This window comes from the organism of the source record quoted next, unplaced genomic scaffold, assembly GCF_019419815.1.
Source record: "Pyrus x bretschneideri cultivar Hongxiangsu unplaced genomic scaffold, Pyrus_bretschneideri_v1 Contig1, whole genome shotgun sequence".
NCBI lineage: Eukaryota > Viridiplantae > Streptophyta > Magnoliopsida > Rosales > Rosaceae > Pyrus > Pyrus x bretschneideri.
In genome coordinates this window covers 4,504,865-4,525,122 of record NW_025999390.1, presented here as the reverse complement: position 1 = coordinate 4,525,122, position 20,258 = coordinate 4,504,865, and the positions used below count along the sequence as shown (strand labels likewise).

Here is a 20,258-nt window from a genome sequence, read left to right as displayed (position 1 = left end):
AAGGGGAAAACGAACACATGAGGCCGGGTGCAACGCATATTATTCAATTTGGTTGAAGAAAACAGATATATTCTTAAACTTGAAGATACCAACTACCATCTAACATTTGGATGTTGACTAACATTGACAGTGTATAGGTAATTATGTCTAAACTTTATTGTGAAAATTGTTTCATTCAAATCTTCTGAAATAAGCACTTATTCATGAAATATTCTTTTTCTGTTACATTTAATTTGCAGCATACAAATTTTGCAGATGAACAAGGTACGTAACTAATACTGCGGTACGGATGCGGCTTCCATGAACTCCTTGTCACATTCAAGAGCACTCATTGCATCAGGTGGAAGACACACCTCCAAGTCTATGCTTCCTTTTTCGCGTCCTTCATACGCTGAAACTTTCCCACTGAACTTGTGTGCGTATCCGCTTCGAAGCGCTAGCGCTTTTCCCATTCCAAATTCGTTTCCATACATGTTGAATCTTGGTGAACTCCCCATCATCACGCTTAGTGGATCAAAATAGCTTACCAGGTACACAGAGGGAGACTTCAGCCACGCATCAACTTGCCCTCGTATCACCTTGTCATCGTGGTTAACCACTGCCTCGTGCAACTTCCATGCTGCCCATCCAATCCCATGCTCCAGCAACTCACCTGCTGCAACAGTTTCTGATTTAACGGGGTGAATTGAGTTCCCAAAGTAGTCTCCAGACAACGGTGGGTCTATTCTTCCTCTGTTATTCGCAGCCAACCTGTATAAGGTATTGAATATCCATGTTAGCGATGGTTATCAAGCAATATGTGGACATTTTAAATGAAAGATGAAGTTTTGAGGATATGCTCAAGATATTAGACCGTGCCTGCAGCTGGTTCCTTGATCTGGTGCCAGACAACGCGCGCGAGTAATGGTACGCCAGAGAAGGGCAGATAAGGACTTGAAGGAAGAGATTTTGGTGGTGTCAGACTCCGCGTTGGCCTTTGCTTTGAGTTTGGCTATGGATTCTGATGAGAAGTGAAACATTCTCTCCCTGAGTGGGGGAGCTTCAAATCTGCCAATGAATTCGTCAGAGTGTTTGAAGGGCAGGTTGATGATTGGGCCATGACCATCCGGAAACCAGCGCTTGAGGACAGGTGGGCGCGAGATGTTGGCTACAAAATGATTTTGACCTTCTTGTGCTTGTACTTGAAAGATTTCAGACCAAACGTTGAAGAAATGCCAGAAGGAGGTTCCATCAACAAGGCTGTGATTAATGGAAAGCCCTATGAAAATACCATCCACAAGTTCCGTGACCTGAATCGACAGCAAAGACATGGTGTGCCCGTCATGGTTGACTGCCCTGTCATGATCAAAAAACGATTGGACCACCAACGGGACATCAGTCGGTGAAAGAATGTCAGATACTGACATCTCCAGAGTTGCATATATGAGTTTGGCTCCAGGGCTGTCGTTGCAATCCACATAGACCACATAAGAGGCTGGGTCCTCGGATTTTTTGGTCACTAAGCGACCTGCAAGCGGGTAGAAATGAACGAGCGCAACGGAAAGAGACTGCTTGAGCCTTTGCAACAGAGAATCGATGAAGTTTTTCGGATCCCGTTTTGCTTCTGGTGGTTTGGGAAAGAGAAGCCCCTTCTGGATATAGTGTACTGAGAGCATGGCAAGATCAGCAGGTGCCAAGTAGAAGGGCTGCTTTGACTCTTGAGGAGCATGGTGTGGCTGGACGAAGCACTCTGAAATTTGTTTGACGTGTTCGGAATCCATTTCCCGAATAAGATTCGCTCCCAGTATTGTTTTGATTTGCACAATATGACTAAGCAGCTTTGATTTCTTGATTGATACTTCATCTTTGCTTTAGCTGATCTGGTTTTTATATGTAATTGCAGGTTGCAGGTTGCGGCTCCTGGATTTATTATCGTTTAGTCCAAGTGCTGACGTTACCCATTACGTAGAGATTAAAGGACTAAGTCACGAGCTAAACATCAAGTCCTGTGATGCAAGTATTTATTTATTTTATACAAAGTGATTTTTTTACTAGCACACCAATATATTTTTATATTAAAAAAAAAATGAGTACGGTTAAAAAATATAATAAAAAACTTAATTTGGTATTAAATTTATCATCTACAATATTTGAATTTAAGAACCCTCACTTTAAAACGAAGAAAAATACAGTTAATGTGTGGCAATACAGGTGAGATTAAAGAAAGCGGAAATCAGCATATATTATTTCCTCTTCCTTCCCCTTTATTTGGTGAAGGTGGGTTAGACTTTTCGTGCAGGACTTTTTTACTCTCATAAATGTAACACAATTTCCTCTTCCTTTCCTTTTACCAACCGACAGGACAACGGACACTGTGGAAAAGTCGCATCTCTTTCCATTTATATTTAGAAATTTGAATAAAAAGCTTCTGGTACAGTTTAATTTAACGAAAAATCATACTTTTATATTAAAATATCGATTACAGTACTATTTACTTTACCTTTTATTTTGTCCTTATCGTTAAAACTCAAGTTTTCAAATCATTTTCATTAGTTTTCTTTTTATTTTTTCTCATGATGGACTTGCTAAGAAAAATTCCATCCCAAAAGGCTTTACGTTAGCACCCAGCCTATTTAATCCACTGAGTGAACAGTGATATACCCAAATGAACAGTGATAGACCAATGCATATTCATCTCTAAAACTAAATAGCCTAATCAATTTTATTAAAATATTATTAATTTTTATTATTATAAAATAAGAAAAATTAATAATTTGATTTTTAATTTAAACTCCCCAAAAACGCTCCTCAGACCAGAGCACGCCAACCCATCACCCCCCCCCCCCAACCAAATTTTATTAAAATATTATTAATTTTTATTATTATAAAATAAGAAAAATTAATAATTTGATTTTTAATTTCTGGGTTTCTCCCCAAAAATGCTCCTCAGACCAGAGCACACCAAACCCATCACCCCCACCCCACATCTCCACCCTCCATCAAATCCCCACCTCTCCTTCACTCTCTGCTTCGTCTCCACCACCCTCTACGGTCCGATCCGCCCCAAACCAGTCAACATCGATGCCCGGCCTCGCCAACTCCAAACCCGCCGCCTCTGAACCTACGCCCTGACCTTTAGCTGCATCGTCGAATTTGTATGTCATCATCCTTAATAGCTTCCAAGACCAGCTCATCCTTAACAGCAAGTTCCAGGTCGACAGCCTCGTCCTCGAAGGTAGCATCGTCCAATCGTCTTCCTCGTCGAAGATGGAGTTCATCATCACCGATTTCATATCATGACTTCAACCTGACGTCATGTAGGCCGGTCCCAAGGCCTGTCAACTTTGGGCTGGCCTGAATACCATCTTGAGCTGGGTGCCAGGCAATCCCGTGGGCTGAAGAAACTTCCCTAGGTGCCAAGTCATTTTTTTCGCTATGTGCCAGCCTATCCCACCCACAGTGGAAGTGCCCTAATGGTTTAATTTTCTTTTTACACTGATGTTTAGGATGAATCGGATGACAATTCCAGACATCACGAGAAATATAAAATGTCAAGCAATTAAACAAAACCATGACCAAGACATATGTCTAAACTCATTAACCAAAACCATGAAGCAAGCCAGGTAAATGTATCAATAGTGAAAATCCTAGAGCCCAATCAAACAAAAATTGCGGGAAAAATGAAGAAATCAAGTCTATGTTTCCAATTTCCAAAACACTACAATAACTCAAAACATCAAACGCAAACTTCTACCAAAGTCTTTCCGCGTTGTGAGAAAAACATCACCGGATGCCGTTCTTCTCATTCAAGAGACAATGAAGACAGTTGGTCGGCGCTGCTGTTAGCCTGCTGTTGGGCAACATTCCTCAGAACATCCATGGCCTCTGCGACCTTCGCCTTTAGAGCCTCTGGTGACTCAAGCAAATGCAAAACTTCGGTCTGGTCCATCTCCAAAAGCATGCCTGTCACCTTAGCTGCCGACTCATGCTCCAGCTGGTCAACGAGGGGATATAAGGCTTCACCAAGCATCTGCCCAGAAATAAGAGATAAATCAATAAGCAAAGCTCAGCAAGATCAATCCTAATGCATGTCACTTGTATAGTTTAAAAGAAGCAAAAAAGAAAAAGGGCTTACCGTCCTTTGCTGTTCAGTTGAGGCATTTGCAAGGGCAGTGGCCAAAGCCGGAACACCCTGCCCACCTGCAGCATCACGCATAGGAATGGCACCCATGTCATATGGGACTGGAAGCATACCACTTCCGACTCCAGAAAATGGAACTTCCTGCATGTTGCGACCAGGTGGATAGCGGTACACACGTCCCCTAGGCAGCATCTGAAACACAAAGGAAAATAGGAACATCAGAAACATGAGCAAACAAAATCAGTTCTCAACAATAGTATAGAAGTTGCATCTTTTCAACTAACATGCTGCTGCATCATTGGCAGAGGCTGTTGGTTTGGCTGCACTGGACCTGTACCACGTCGACCTCCTGGGCGTTGGCCCTGCTGACCCTGCTGCACCATTGGAACAAAGAAGTTTGGCATTGGTCCACCACCAGGCCTTAATCCAGGCACAAGCTGCTGTTGGTAACCAAATCCAGCCTGCATGGTTTAAAAAAAGAAACAGGTTGAGTAATCAAACATGAACAATAATCAAAAGAAAATCAACATAGAAAATGGACAATCATTACTTGTGGAGGAATTATCGCTGGAGGTGCTTGCCCGTACATAAATTGTTGCCCTAGACCCGGAGCACCAGGAGGGTACATTGGCATACCACGTGGAGCCACTGAAGGTGCCATAGCAACTGGCCTCATTTGCGAAAACTGAGCCTGTAAAAAAATATGTATTAATATAATGGTGAAAACAACAAATGGAAAAAAAAAGCTCCATCAAACTGCAGGGAACACTCCAAGTTGGTCATACCTGTAACCTTGCTCTTCTTTCTTCTTCCTTTGCGCAAGTGCAACATACAGAGGCTTGCTAACAACCATTTTGCCGTTCATCTCAGCAAGCTGGAAGTACAGAATTAAGCTAAATCACATGTAATTCACATAACAGGTTTCCTGGTTTTATTCGTTTAAACAAACTCAAAGAGTTAAACAACATACAGCTCGAGAAGCTTCTTCAGCAGTTGAGAAGGCAACGAAACCAGAACCTCTGCTGTTTCCATCAGGATCACGCATAACCTGTGAAATCAAAGAATAACATGTTAATTCAGATCCCTGCCAGCATAGCTAAAACTAACAAATCAAAGACGCATGTTCACCAACCTTGCACGAACTAACTGTACCATACTCCGAGAACAATTCCTTGAGTTTTTCATCACTGATGCTGTCATCCAAGTTCTTGATATACAAATTGACACCCTGAAACTTATCGCTGGCTTCCTTCATGCTCTGCTCAAATCTCTCCTTCAGTTCAAGCTCTCTCTCGTACTTCTTCTGAGCTTTCCCAACATACCACTCCTTCTCATCGATCTTCTTTCCATTCAAAGCTTCAACAGCTGTAGCAGCAGCTTCTGGATCCTCAAAGTTAACAAAACCAAAACACCTTGATTTGCCTTCCCCATCCCTCATCACTACAACACTGGTAATTTGTCCATGTTCACCAAAAATTTTCCTCAACTCATCCTCTGTTGTAGATTCAGATATATTCTTGACGTAGACATTGTTAAATTTTGTCTTATTCCAATTTCCGTCTCTCTCCTGCTTGCGGAGAAAGTGTCCTACAAACACTGGCTTATCATTAAGCAGCATCCCATTTAACTTATCTATTGCACTCTGAGCAGCTTCCTCACTATCAAATTGCACAAAACCATAGCCCTTTGACTGGCCAGTGGCATCAGTGGCTATCTTGCAAGAAAGAATATTTCCAAACGAAGAAAATGTCTCATGCAATGCTTTATGGTCAATTGCCTTGTCCAGATTCTGCATTCACCCAAAAGAATTAGCATAAGGCCGAAACCCATAAAGCAACACCATACTTCATAGAAAGGAGAGGAATCTCAGTAAAGTCTATCAAGAAAATAGCTACCTTGATAAATATGTTTCCGGTTCCACTCTTTCTAATACTAGGGTCCCGGTGCGAATACATAATCCTGATTGATTTGTTATTCAGTGGAGTGAAGTTCAGAACTTCCAGTGCCCTCGCAGCTGCATGGTTAAAAACGATAAAATCAAATGCAGCACATGTTGCGTAAAGTTCTGTTCGCGAAAAATTCAATACGCAAATAAACCCAATGTCACCATCAAAAATAGACAACTTCCAAAGTATTAACCCATCCTAAACGTGCGTCTAGTCAACCTAATTTGGCAAATTAGCATAAAACCCGGACATCGAAATCTCGTATTCAATGTAAATTCTCAAATCGCAAACTTAATAATCCATTTCGACTAATCCCAATAATAATCCAATCAAAAATTTTAATTTTCTCCAACATTCATATTAAAAACGCAAACTTTAACATGCAAATACAACATGCTACCAACAATTACCAAAAAATTAAATAATTCTAAGAACAATAAAGTCAAATTAATCAGAAGACTGACCATCCTGAGGACCGCTATAGTTGACGTAACCATAGCCAAGAGATCGGCGAGTGCTCAAGTCCCTGCAGACCCTCACCGACACGACCTGACCGACCTGGTTGAACAGATCGTACAGCTGCGAGTCGGTAACATTCTGGTCAAGATCCCCAACGTACAGCGACGTCGACACGAACTGCGGGGGGGCACCGCCGGCTGTTCGCCGCCACGCTGTTTGGGCCGCTCACGGGAGGCTGCTGCTGCTGCTGCTGAACTTGAATCTGAGCCATGTCACACCAAAATCACAAAACCCTGACCTCAAAATTTCCTTTTTTTTTTTGCAAACTCAAAGGACCGAAATTAAAAATTTGCAAAAACCTAAGGACCGGAAATGAAACTGCGACTGAATTTTTGGTTTTTCTGAGATTTTTGGGGATAAATCGTCCGGAATCCGAACCGGCACGACGGACGGAAAATGAAACAATTTATTTTTTTTGGGTTTTTGATGTGGAGGAGGGCAGAGTAAAAAGCTGCACCGCACCGGCTGAGGAGTCAACCGCTTCGCTTATATGGGGTGCGTCGGTGAGGGCGTGGCCTTTCGAAAACCCTAGTTTGCTTTTGGAGACTAAATACGGGCCGTCGGATCGGATTTTCGTGTCTTGATTAACGGATACAACGGTCAGCTGAATTTGTACAGTGACGCAGTGTTGGGGCATGTGACGCACCAGGCCCACGAAGTTTCTTATGTCATGACTGGTTTGGGTATGAAGTGCTTGTTCTTCTAGGCCCATATATGAGATAGAAGCCCAAAAATTACTACCTGTGTTGGAGTTGGGCTTGATAGACCTCTTTTGGTTGGTGTATGAATTGGGTCCTAACCCTACGCATTCTTCGTGAAGATTGGGTTGGACTCAAACAAATAACTAGACGTAATGAGAATATGTAGTTCTCGCATGGAATCCGAACTTTAAGACAATTGATCCAAAGGATAGGGATCATGGAAAGTGAGAAAGAATAGAGGGAAATGGTTGTTTTGTGTGGGCAATGGTCAATTGACTGCAATTGAAATACGTATGTTACTAAAATTGTTCCATTCAGTTTTGTCGAATAATGTAAAGTTTAACTTCACAATCAAATATAACAGAATACAACTTTTATTGAGCGGTTTAATAATTATTTGCACTGAGTTCTTTTGGGATAAAATATTATTGAGCTCATATGATTTTGCGACGAGCGTAAGTGGTGGATTGTTCCAACATTTCTCTTCTATGCCCTACATTTCGAGTTCAAACCCTCCCGTCTCGTCTTAGAATAATTTAGGTACAAATATCGTTCGTATAAAAATATTGATGAAATTGAGGTTCCACCACAAAACCAATTGGCAATATGGGTAGTAACCCAATATCATATAAGCACATATAGCAAACATTGTCTCTCACCGATGTGAGACAACTCTCAACACGCACTCGTACGTGTGGTGGATTTTTAAGCCTACACGTGGACAACAACTAGGTGACGTGGAACGCGTGCGGCCGTTGGGCTTCACGGGTGGACAACCTTGCTCTGATACCATGATGAAATTAAGGTTTCATCATAAAACCAATTGGTAATATGGGTAGTAGCCCAATATTATATAAACACATAACAAACATTGTCCATCACCGATATGAGACAATTCTCAATAAATATAATAGACAGTTGGACCGGCTCATTAAATCATTTATGAGTTGTAAAATGCGACACTTGGTACGTATACATCAGACACATGCATGAAGATGAATCGTGCAGCCAGCACGACAAGTTCATCAATAATCGGTGCATGACTAGTCAAATTATGCGGTCGTGATTGGACTGAATCACCGCAGTAATACTACATATTTCCGATCAGAAGTTTCTTTGAATATAAATGATATTTTGCCCAGATGGACACAGTTTTTGGGATATTCTCTCTTTTGATGCGCAAACAAAAGTTGATTGGCATAGTCAACTATGAGATACTGATATGATTGCCATATATATGCGTGGCCCATCAAATCTATCGTAGTAGCATCTGCGCGGTTGCATGAAACAAATTCATGTAATAATGTTAGACTGTAGGGATGTGATATTCATACATCCTTTTTTATTTTTTTTACATTTGTTTAATTTTTTATCGTTGAATCAGATGAATTGAAAAAGATTAACGAATATAAATTAAAAAATAATGTGTGAGAAGTAAAAATCAAGTGTGTGGTAAAAAATGATGTGTGGATCACACACCCCTACATAGTATTGTGTTGGAGATAACCTACTTAATTAGCGCGCGCACACACATATCACATATATATTCAAAAGCCGCTTGCATGCATGCACAATACAAACTCTTTGTTTGGTTATATACGGTGATCATAAAGCTCCATTTAATAACAAAGTTGTTATAATTCAACATTTTTTTTTCTTATTTAATTTGCAAATTACCATTTTCAAAGTTCTATTCACCATATTCAAATTCTTAAAGAAATTCAAAGTATCTGTCTATTTTAAGAGTTTGTCAAGTATGGACTGGAGTGTAGTATGCATCGAGATATTGGTCGGATCCTTAGCCATTGGATCTTTGGTTGCAAACTCAGTTGTTCATCATCCACTTGATCCATACTATTAGATGGTCCATTCCAAAATTCTCGCTAGTTCAAATCGCTTATGATCTATCATTCTTCCCTTCTTGTAGTTAATCGCTTGCCTACAGTTACGAAATTCCCACTCCTACCTAGTTCCACTAGCTACTAGGGGTGGGCATTTGGAACCGAAAATCAAAACCGAAACACGAATCGAATTGGACCGCACATAATGGTTTGGTTTTGCGGTTTTGAAATGGTTGCAAGTTTCGAAACCAAACCGCGACAAAGAAAACGGTTTGGTTTCGGTTTTGGGTTTTCGAAACCGCACCATATATTGAATGTTATGTTTTAATTAGTTCAACTACACTAGTCATCCAATTTTGCACCACTATTCAAGTTCATACATGATACATCAGTCTGTCTCTCTCTTTCTCAAAACTCATCTCCATCTCTCTCTCAAAACTCATCTTCATCTCTTCCACAGTCGACATCAGTGCCCTCGGTGCTTGCATCTTTGCGACCTGGCTGCTTGCATCTCTACGACCTCACTGCTTGCATCCCCAGATCCCCTTCATCCGCAAGCCTTGAACTCTGGAAATCAAAAGCTCTACAAAACAGACTCGGTAAATCATTCACCTGCTCTTCGTTCTAGCTAATATGGTAAGAACTTAGAACTTGCATTAGTTAGTTTAGTTAATAATTTGTAATTAAATTAATTTTAGAGTTAGGGTTCGTTTGAACCAAAGATTCAATAGGGGAACTAGGTTAGGGTTTATAATTAATTTTAGGGATAGGGTTTGTGAATCAAAAGGGGAACTAGATTAGGAACTACCCAAGTATCAATTTAAGTTCTAAATTATTAATTTCTTTAGGAACCACCCTCCATTGTTTTCACCTGCTTCTTTTTGAATTTTATTTTCTTTATTTACTCACATCCTCATACTAGTTCGTATTTTACTATACTACCTTGATTTGTTTGAAACTTTGAAGTTTGAACTTTAGTTGTATTATGGCAAATTTAACTTTTCAATTAGGTTGGAGTAAAGTATTGTGATTGGTGATCAAGTTGAATTTTAGTAGATGTGATGCGTAAGGATTTAAACCCATTGATCCATTGGATTTTGTCTCAATTTTAGTAGTTGTCATTTGCTGCAGTTTTGGTACAGGTTTGCTGCTGTTTTTTCATTTTGCGCAGTTTTTTTGTTGCTGTTTTTCTGTAGTTTTGCTGCTTTTTTATGCTTTTTTTTGCTGCTGTTTTGCTGCATTTTTTATGCAGTTTTGCTCCATTTTTTTTTGTTTTTTTTTTGCAATTTTGCCGCTACATTATTGTTGCTATTTTTGCTGCAGGTTCATTAATTAATATATGAGGAAAATAAGACCGTTTTATGTGTAAATAGGTGTATATTTTAAGTTGTACATTTTTTTTTCAAAAATCGAACCGAAACCATTTGAAACTGCACCGAACCGAACCAAACAGTTTGGTTTTATTTCGATTTTGGCTTCAAAACCGCACCGCACCGCAAAAAGTTTCAATTTCTGTTGCGGTTTCACTTGAAACCGCACTTAACTGCACCGCGCCTCACCCCTACTAGCTGCAGTGTCTTTAAAAAGAAAAGAAATACGGAAGGCAATGATGAAAAACTAATAATAATGCACGTCTCTTAATAATCAATGATAATGATAGGACAACTTTTATGAAAGTCATATAATTGGTGGATTGCATTAATATACTTTTTTGACATTGGCGCTAGAAGGCATTTCTCTTTCCCAATTTGAATTGCAAAGATCCAGATGAAAGGAGACGTTACGACTTACCACTAGGGTTAAGAAGAAGAAGTAGAAGTAGGTACGTGGACTTCAGTGTCCAATCTTAAGCAGGCTTCCCGCTTTTAACCTAAAAAAGCTTCGATTCAACATTTTAGGTTGCTCTAGTCAAAATAGTGACATCAACCACCACCATCACAGATAGAGATAGCTTGGAATAAAAGTGCTTTTGGTTCAAAAGGTAGAAGTTGAAGCATGGCATTCAGTACAAATTAAGAGACAATTGCTTGCCTTTCTTCTTTCCCGAAATAAGAAAAGAAGGAAAGCACATGCCAGTGTCAAATAAGCAGATCTCATCATCTTCTTCCTTCTGGATGTAATGGAAAGAGCTCCAGAGTTCTACCTCCCTCAATGGCGTCGTCGTTGTCGAGCTTACATACTACACTACTTGTACTACTACTATGATCACCTTCTACCAAGCAATCAAATTCCCAGCTCCTACCCTTTCTCTTGTACGGATTATCTTCCTCTCTTTCCACCACTACTTCTCCCAGCTGCAAAAACAAAACATATAAAATACGTAAGTTGGATGAATATTCAAAATAAAAATATAAAGTAAAAACAATAACCACCTTTTTTTTTGTTACAAAGGAAGGTTTTAGACCTTGTATATATCATCTAGCCTACTCCTACCCATCCCCCTTTCCACATTTATTACCGAGTTAACCCCAGAGGCTGAACTAATAAACTTCATTTTATGACTAAATAGGGGTTACTTACGGTGGTAATTACAGAAGTCGGTGTTCTTGGAGAGTGGCTGAGGCCAAGGCTGCTGCGTTTTTGCTTCTGCCTCTCGCGTGCCTTGTGATTCTGGAACCAGTAAAACACATTCTTGCCTTCGATCTTGCCGTACTTGCCAAGTTGAGCCGTGATTTGCTCTATTTGTTGTGCATTAGGAGTGCGCATTCCTCCTCTATACAACATTTCTAGTATCCCTATCTGTTCTTGCGTAGGGTTCCAGCGTGTCCCTCCTGGGTGCGTCTCTACCTGCACCATCTCAATTTTTCAGCACACTCATTTTATTCTCCTTACCTTAAGGTCGTATATTAAGTATGCAGATGTTCTATTGTCAGACTGTTTATATTGCCTTATGAATGACAGTTTATTAAACTGAATATGAACAAACTTTACGGTTTAAATTCACAGTCTAAGCACCTGTTTGTCAAACTAGTTATGTTCAGGTAACGTAGGTGTTGAGGGCATGCAAGCAATGTATGATTGCATCATAAATTTAGCATATATGATATTTTTAGTACCTGAGGGTGAGGGGAATCTTTCTTCTCCTGAAGCTGGTTAGAAGATCCAAGTTTTCTGGGGCCACTTTCAGGTCTGATGAAACTCTTGAGATCGAAAGGAGCGAGGGTGGTAGTAGTGTCGGAGGTGGCGGCCGTGTTGGCCAGTCTGGGAGCAAGAGGGCGTAAGCGTTTGGTGCAGCCAAGCGTGAGGGAGGGTTCGTGTTCCCAGAGTCCACGTGCGAACTGATGCACCTTCATGCTGCTCATTCCCATATGTGGTGAGTGGAGTACTGAATGACAGAGCCTTGGAGCCAGATAGCATGTAATTATATAGGAGGGCCGAAAACGAAGATCATGATCAGTGTTATTAAAGTGACAAAGTGGGAAATGAGGTGGTGTTTGGAACAACCAAGACCAAATGATGAGGTGCGGTTGACTTGAGATTTTCCACACTAAAAATATGAAAAGATAAAGCAAGAAAAAAGAGAATGTTGTGTGTGTGAGAGAGAGAAAGCGAGAGAGATGTTTGCAGGAGACTAATTAGTATGTGATGGTAGATAGGGAGAAATTTAATTTTCATAGTAATAAATTATTTGTTTCGTGAAACACGATTAGGTAATATAATTAATTTTCTAATCGTAATATAAGCGAATACTAAAATATATACCTATTATCACCATATTCTAACATGCACAATATAGGTATATAAAAACTGTTGTGTTCTAGTAATGCACAATGGTTTTTCGTTATTCTAATAGTGCATAATAATTTTCTTTTGTAATTAGGAGTTTATAGGTTTGTTGTTATGTTACTGTTAGTATCACACAATAATTTTCTGTAGTAACAAACGTGTGGGTGTGTGAGTGTGTATGTGCGTTCGTGTTGGCCCGTCAGATCTGGTCATTTTTTTCTTGCTTTCATGATAAGGTGTCCATGCTTTTCGGTGTCCTTCTTTGGCTTTGGCTCTCTCTCCAGCTTTTCCACAAAAAAAGCTAGCCAGGAGGACAAATCTAATCAGAGGAGGGAGAATAATAGGATTCCTCCAATCGCAAAACTTGAATATGGGAACTACCCTCTGCCCTTTGCCATTTGCCCCCTTTCTTTTTCAAGATACGAATCATTTAAATATATACTTGTGTTTTGTGAATGCTGTCGTAGTCTTTAGTTTCACTTTTTAGTCGTATACAACGTTGAAAAAACTCACACAATTCGACCTACCAAATCTATCTGAATGCATGCCAAGCCAAATAGGTGTGCCATGCCATTTCCCTATATATTGTATCCTTTTTGGCTCTTTCTTTTGGGGATTGTTCGTAGTTCCAATTTCCCAAATAGTATTATAACTATAAAACCTCACAAGTCCCACTTTCTGCCCAAATGTAATTTAACATTTGTTTGCCAAAATCTTGACAGCAGCACCAAATCCATTGAGAAACATTATGTACAGTGTCATCTCCAAACTTTTGAGAGTACTGTGCTATGGCACCACCTGTATTTCTCAGAGCCGTCCTAATTACGTACATTTCTTAGATGTATGTATGTATATAAGTACGTATGTTACACGTGTTGCATGAATGGGTGAAATAAAATTCCCAGCCCAGCATAGAATGATGAGTTTTTGGGTAATCTATATAATAACTGCGAGCAATCACGGACAGTTAATTTTTGGAGAGTAATTGAGCATAACACGTGTGATGGGTTATGCAGATATATACTTGATTCAGCTAGGAACAAACATTGCAGTCAATATGAATCATCACAATCACCTGCGTGTGCTTTTGATTTCATTTCATGTTGCATGAGGGCCCAAAAAGCATGGAGTTGTTGTTCTAGCAGTTTCATGTATGAATGGATGCTCTTCAGACATAATTTGCAGTACTTTATCATGTAAATTTAGAACAGCACGCGTGGAAGCAATTTTTTTTGCCCAGAAAGATTAATATGTATCTCGCTGGAAAAGCATAGCAACTGCACGCAGGGGATTTTATATTTAACCAACTCTTATCAAACCCTTAAAAAATACTATTTTGAAGTAGATGATTATTGAAGGGAGTAAGAATCCCCAGGCATATCTGAATTCCATACGAATTACAGACCAAGATATTGTTGCCAAGGAATTAAGACCCAGGTATATCAACACTCCAAATGTGAATGCGGCTACATATATATAATTGAAATTAAAGCCATACATGACTGATATCCAAATAAATAAGGTTTCATATGTCAAGATTTGTCTGCCTGATGTGACTCACTTTCCTTCTCTTCCGTCAATTTATTTATCACTGATTTAAATGATCTGAAAGTGTGAATCCTACTTTGAAAAATTAAGAGTTTTATGAACAGTCGTACTATTTCTCATATTATTAATTGGTTTTATAGTATAGGATAGTACTAGTGAGTGTGAGACACCAATTTTCATAAGCTGCAATATTATCAGTGTAGATTTAAGGCGAACATAAAATGCATTCAAATTAGTGAAAATGATCCATAGAAAATGTTCCAAAGACTGAAAAGTTAGGATTAGAGAAGTAATAACTATATTTAGTAACTCATACGAACACGTTGTGAACGTGTTTTCCATGCCAACATATAATTTTCTACAACTTTCGCAGCCACATAATCTTCTATAAATTAACCCAGAATATAATGTCACAAAGATGTTCATGTTGATGGATGGAAATGGTGAACATATACGCGACAATAGCAAAATTAAGATCTAATTACATTTTACACCTTTTAGGTTTAGGGTGATTTACAAATTAAGCTACGAGATTTAAATTTTTCACATTACTCAGAGGTTTTAAAACTATATAAATTTATGTCTTTGTCTAAAGAATTATTTGAATCTTCATTAAATTGATAACATAATAAGTGTGAAATCCGTAATTGGGTGGACACATAAGCCACATTGTACTGACTTGACTAAAAAAACTCATGGATCAAATAAAGAATTAGTTGCTCAAATAGACATAAATTTGAATTGATACAATTACAAAACCTTATAGTGCAATCTGAGAAAACTGAACCCTCATAACTCATTTTATGGGTTTTTATCACAAATAGTCGCTGAAATTGATCTACTCCATCAAGATGGTCATTGAAATTGAAGTTCAATCGATGTAGTCCCTGAAAATAGGTATCGCAAATCAATGTGGTCATTCTGTTACTATTCCGTTAAAAATTTTGTTATGTGCTGATATGATACATAATTGGATCCCACGAGTCCAATTAAATATTGCCATATGGATTAAAATATTTAAATAAAAAAAATATATTTTCGTATAATTAAAAACTTAAAAAAAAAAAAAAAAAAAAAACAAGGACCATAGCACGACAAATCCAATTCCTACTCGGGTGGTGAATTCGCCGAGTTTTCGGACCTGGATAATGAAGGAAAGAGGCGAAACCAGGCCGAAAATCCTGACGAGCTTTTCGGATTGTTCAAGCGGAATCGAATTCGTCACCGAATTTGAGTTTATTCCAATTTTTGTTTTTGTTCTCGGATTCAATCTCATTGGAGGTGTTGATGGAGCTCTGCGGCCAGATTGCGTAGCACCCGACGCAATTCACCGAGAAGCCATAACCACGTCTGCATATTGCTTAGCGGAAGAAGATGAAAGATCTTTTTTTTTCCTTCAAGTTTTTAATCATATGGAAATGATATTTGTTTTCTATTTAAATATTTTAATCCATATGGTAATATTTAATTGGATTTACGGGACCTAATTATGTGTCACATCAATATATAACAGAATTTTTAACGAAATAATGACGGAATGATCACGTTGATTTGCGATATTCATTTTCAGAACTACATTGATTGATTTTTAATTTTAAATATCATCCTAATCTTAATAGGATGAGTCAATTTCATATACCATTTATGATATTAAAAAAATAAAAAAAAAAGGCCCTTTATTAAAATGAAAGTGAATTACCGTGAGAAATTTCATATACGTGTGTGGTGAAAAATGAAAAATCCAATCTGAATCTTTAAAAACTGAAAAAGTAGAAGATCGTTTTAGAAAGGCGACCCCAATTTAATTATTGTATTGAACAGATGTCGTTCTCCCTTTTTTTTCTTTGTTTTTGGAAAATACATATGTCATTCTCTTTGACGTATATGCGTGCGATAATTAATGCACCGTTGTAGAAAATGTTTAAGATTATGACCTTGACTCCGCGTAATCCCATTTCTCAATCATAGAGTTAAAATCTTCTGCATTTATTTTTGTGTAATTTTTTTTATAACTTTCATAAATTTACAATATGTCAATCCATCGATGATAGAGAATACAAAAAAATTATATACAAAACAAATATAAAATTTTTGAATCCTATTAGCTTCCTTCAATCACGACAACATAAAAATTTCGTCAAAAAACATAAATCTGCTCCGACATGGTACCTAGGTAGGTTTCCATCATTCTGTACCTAACCCAATTAAGGCGTTCTATGATTCGAGTGAACCAAAATTTTTACTGTTTTTAAGGTTTTCTTTTGCGTAGTTAATTACATATATGCATGCAAGTGACTAACAAGTAACAACGACCACTCAAACCTCTTTTCTTTTTTTTTTTTTGTCAAACCACTCAAACCCGTTTTACCTACACATATTTTGTGGTAACTCAACTACAAATTAACCCAATTATTAATTTATTATGCATACTTCCCTCTAAATTTGTCGAGCTAATAATTGGAATTATTTGTGGGCCGTACCCTTGACGAAGTAGAGAAATTAGTTTATGTTTCCCACAATACAAACGGGGAATTGTTATTAACACTTCAAAAATCACATTTTACCCTTCAAACTTTTTATATTAGGAAAGAAAAATACACTTGTGAGGAGTGTAGAATGAGATTTTTGGAGTGCCAATAACACTTCCCTATAAACGACATGGGTCTAACATGACTATCTACATAGAAAAACCTAGCTGCTAGCTAGTGTTAAGGAGTAGGATTCTCTCCTCCTCTATTTCCATCTCCTTTTTTTTCCTCCTCTCTCATATTGTTTTTTGTCTTATTGTCTCTATAAAAAAATCAATATAAGATATTAACGTGGCTAAACCGTAACCGTTTAAATATGAGGGAAGGGGAGAGAGATTAGGGGGGAGGGAAGGTGAGAGAGATTAAGAGGGGAGAGAATTCCCCTCCGAGAAAAACAAAGAAAAATTAATTCATTGTTGACTTGTATTTTAATTTGGTATATTTTTTTCAAACGATATATTTTGTTAGATTAGCCACTGACTGGGTTTGAACCCACCCTCATGTAAAGGCTCACATTTCCACCATTGTGGTAAAAGGCCACTTGCATATTTTAATTTGGTATTGAAGTAGGCAAAAATCCTACTGCTTCTTCCATTTTTCTCTCCGTGTAATTTTTCTTATATTTTAACTATCTTCATCTCTTAGTATGCAATCGTTCTTTCTCTTTACCTTAGAGAGTCTTTGTGGTTGTGATCGTCATCTCATTTCGTCAAGCTTTTATAGCGCAATTATAGCTTATTACTCAAACTTGAATCTTTGAGAGCTGACGATTGCTCAAACTTGAGGCGGTGATTTTTGTGTTTCTTGTGATTTTGTTGGAGGCAACTCATAAGTCATAACAATATTTCTTTGCTGAGAATTGTAAGATCATCAACGGATGGTGCCTTGACAATAGTTATACAACTTGTAAAGTTTAGTCTGCGTGAGTGTTATGTCATTCGATCAAGGGTAAAGTTAGAGATTATATAGGTGTGGGCTAACTTATTTTTCTTGTACTATGAAGTGAAATTTAGGTTTATGGAGTAGACTAAATTTCTGTTTTGTGCAATATTAGTAATTTGTTTTTCATAAAATGCTTAATTTAACACCAAGTTTTTCATCTTTTTAAACTTGAGGTGCGTTAGAGCACAGGGCATCTACTAGCTGGCTTCGCCCTGGCATTCGATGCTAAGAAATTATATTATATTTATGATAAGTTTGTAATTAGGAAAATGTAGGAATAATGAATTTGTAGATTATTTTTTGTAGATCACATGATTTGATAGTTGATGATTGGACTCTTTTTATAATGATATGAAGAAAAAAATCCACAAAAGATAGTCTAAAAATTTAGACTCTCTAGCCGCACCCTTGTAATTATAATGTGGTGTTTGTTATAGCGTACATGATCTTATAGTTACGTTTGGACATGTCTACCATATGTCTTCTAGATCATTCTTAATAAGTTTTCATTTGATCTTAAACAAATTAAAAAATATCTCAAAAGTTTATTTCTATAACTTACTAAAAATGATCAAGGCCCGGCCAATAATTTGCATCATGGTAACTAATATTTTCCGACATCCCAATTCATAAAAATGTATGCTCATGATCAACTGGATCGAGTGATGAGGACCTGAGGAGGAAGATTGAGATGATTGATATGAAGTGGGTACTTTGTCGGTCAAAGAAAAAGAGGACATGCAAATTGTGATGGAGGTTGGGTCGCATGATAGGAGTGGGAACCCACGCAGTGGAAGAAGCGGTGGGAATCCATCATTAGCCAAGACAATGGTATCATTTGCACGTGTTGATGGACCACATTCACCTCCCTCAATTTCTTGTTATTTCACTCTCTCTCCCCTTACACAAAAACCAAACTGTAGCTTTAAACCCTATTTACTCTTTCCTCCACTTTGGTTGTCGTCAGATGTACTCGCACAAAATACATAATTGCGATTGAGTTGCGCTAACAACCGTGGTTTGTGTGGAAATTGTCAGATGTTGATGTTAACAAGTATACAATGTATTAACAACATAACAATAGTTTGTGTGAATAACTATTAGCAGTTGATGTTATCAACGATTATCAATCACTTGTAATCGGCATACGTATGTTATTAACAATCACTTGTAATTGGTTGTCAATAAATGAGTGGTTGTCAACTGTTGATTAAGTAAGTATACTTTACAACAACATATAACAATACTTATGATCAGCGGTTGATAGGTGATTGGTTATCAGTTGTTAATTACAAAAGTATACAATGCATCAACTGATAGCAATTACTTGTAGCTCGACATTAACAGGTCAGTGATTGTTGGTTGTTAAGTAAGTATACTTTTTGTTGATAAAACATACATTACATCAACGATTAACAACACTGGTGATCGGACGTCGATGGAATGTGTAATTAGTTTGCCATGGTTTGCTACCCTCTCACTTTATTTTCTTATTTATATCTTTGTTACCATCAAATTGTACGTATGCTTGTAGAGTGATAGATAAAGGTCATCCTCATCTACCTTTTTGGCTAATGACCTGAGATTTTCTGTACTCTAGTCCTCATCTTGGTTGGAAGCCTTTTTAACTTGGAAATTGATGGAAAGGATATATAGCTTATCGGTCGAATTGCAAAATGTCACTGATCTTTCACTCCCTCTATTATACCAAATGTTAAAGTGAATTGGGGGAAGCCATCATTGTTTGGATTGAAATATATTCCCAACTAGATTTAGATGGGGCAACTTTATAGACTGAGCTCATGACTTTATGTTCTACAGTTTCATTCCTCTTTCTTTTTCATCTTCCTTTTCTTTTTCTTTTTTCAATTTAATTTTTCTCCCTTCAAGAAAGAAAGAAGGTAATAGCGTTATTTTTCGACGTATTCAAAATACAATCATATAACGTTATTATTTTGTTCTAATTAGAACACATAAATTTATTCTTTAATATTAATGTACTCTAAAAGTGAGATATGTCAACTTAATCGTTTTCCTATATTATAATACGTGAAATAATACATAACGTGACTTGTGTTTCTGGCATCTATATAAATTCGAAAGTTGAGAGGGGGTGAATGAAGGAGAGAATGGTGGTGTACATGTAAGGGAAAGTGGGTGCAAAATGGGTAGGGAAAGTGATGGAGTAAATGGATGACAGTCCAAACGTGAATTGATGGCACTGAAAGATCCTCACTATACAAACTTTTCTTTCTTTTTTCTTCTTATATTCTTCTTCCCACTTCCTTTTTCTTTTTCCACCATTGTGTTTTTAACCTTTTAACCTTTTAACCTCTTCTTCTTTCTCTGCTGGCTTTGCGGTGGTGGTGTTTTGTACAAACTCAAAG

The 20,258-nt window shown here is 37.8% G+C and overlaps 3 protein-coding genes across 3 annotated transcripts; all 3 read right to left on the bottom strand.

The window, feature by feature from the left end:
- Window positions 1-132: 132 nt before the first annotated feature.
- LOC103950398 (uncharacterized acetyltransferase At3g50280) lies at window positions 133-1,857 on the bottom strand. Its single transcript, XM_009361602.3, has 2 exons — window positions 859-1,857; window positions 133-750 (listed from the first exon to the last, which is right to left on the bottom strand). Exons 1-2 carry the CDS (start codon window positions 1,758-1,760, stop codon window positions 273-275), a joined length of 1,380 nt encoding a protein of 459 aa, XP_009359877.2. The 5' UTR covers window positions 1,761-1,857; the 3' UTR covers window positions 133-272.
- Window positions 1,858-3,551: 1,694 nt separating this feature from the next.
- On the bottom strand, window positions 3,552-7,062 carry LOC103950408 (polyadenylate-binding protein 2). Its single transcript, XM_009361613.3, is given in 11 exon segments — window positions 3,552-4,009; window positions 4,115-4,312; window positions 4,405-4,581; window positions 4,671-4,811; window positions 4,906-4,931; window positions 4,934-4,994; window positions 5,091-5,168; window positions 5,253-5,909; window positions 6,016-6,134; window positions 6,531-6,721; window positions 6,723-7,062. Coding segments are annotated over 11 exon segments (1,950 nt in total). The 5' UTR covers window positions 6,797-7,062; the 3' UTR covers window positions 3,552-3,781.
- Window positions 7,063-11,075: 4,013 nt separating this feature from the next.
- Window positions 11,076-12,569, bottom strand: LOC125479290 (WUSCHEL-related homeobox 4-like). The gene is made up of 3 exons (XM_048588467.1): window positions 12,184-12,569; window positions 11,648-11,914; window positions 11,076-11,421 (listed from the first exon to the last, which is right to left on the bottom strand). Exons 1-3 carry the CDS (start codon window positions 12,433-12,435, stop codon window positions 11,224-11,226), a joined length of 717 nt encoding a protein of 238 aa, XP_048444424.1. The 5' UTR covers window positions 12,436-12,569; the 3' UTR covers window positions 11,076-11,223.
- Between the last annotated feature and the right edge of the window lie 7,689 nt (window positions 12,570-20,258).

Coding starts and splice junctions, on each gene's coding strand:
- LOC103950398 (XM_009361602.3), bottom strand. CDS start 1,760: ATGGATTCCGAACACGTCAAACAAATTTCAGAGTGCTTCGTCCAGCCA. Junction 751..858: donor GATCAAGGAACCAGCTGCAG/GCACGGTCTAAT, acceptor TACCTTATACAG/GTTGGCTGCGAATAACAGAG.
- LOC125479290 (XM_048588467.1), bottom strand. CDS start 12,435: ATGGGAATGAGCAGCATGAAGGTGCATCAGTTCGCACGTGGACTCTGG. Junction 11,915..12,183: donor AAGATTCCCCTCACCCTCAG/GTACTAAAAATA, acceptor GAGATGGTGCAG/GTAGAGACGCACCCAGGAGG. Junction 11,422..11,647: donor CGACTTCTGTAATTACCACC/GTAAGTAACCCC, acceptor TTGTTTTTGCAG/CTGGGAGAAGTAGTGGTGGA.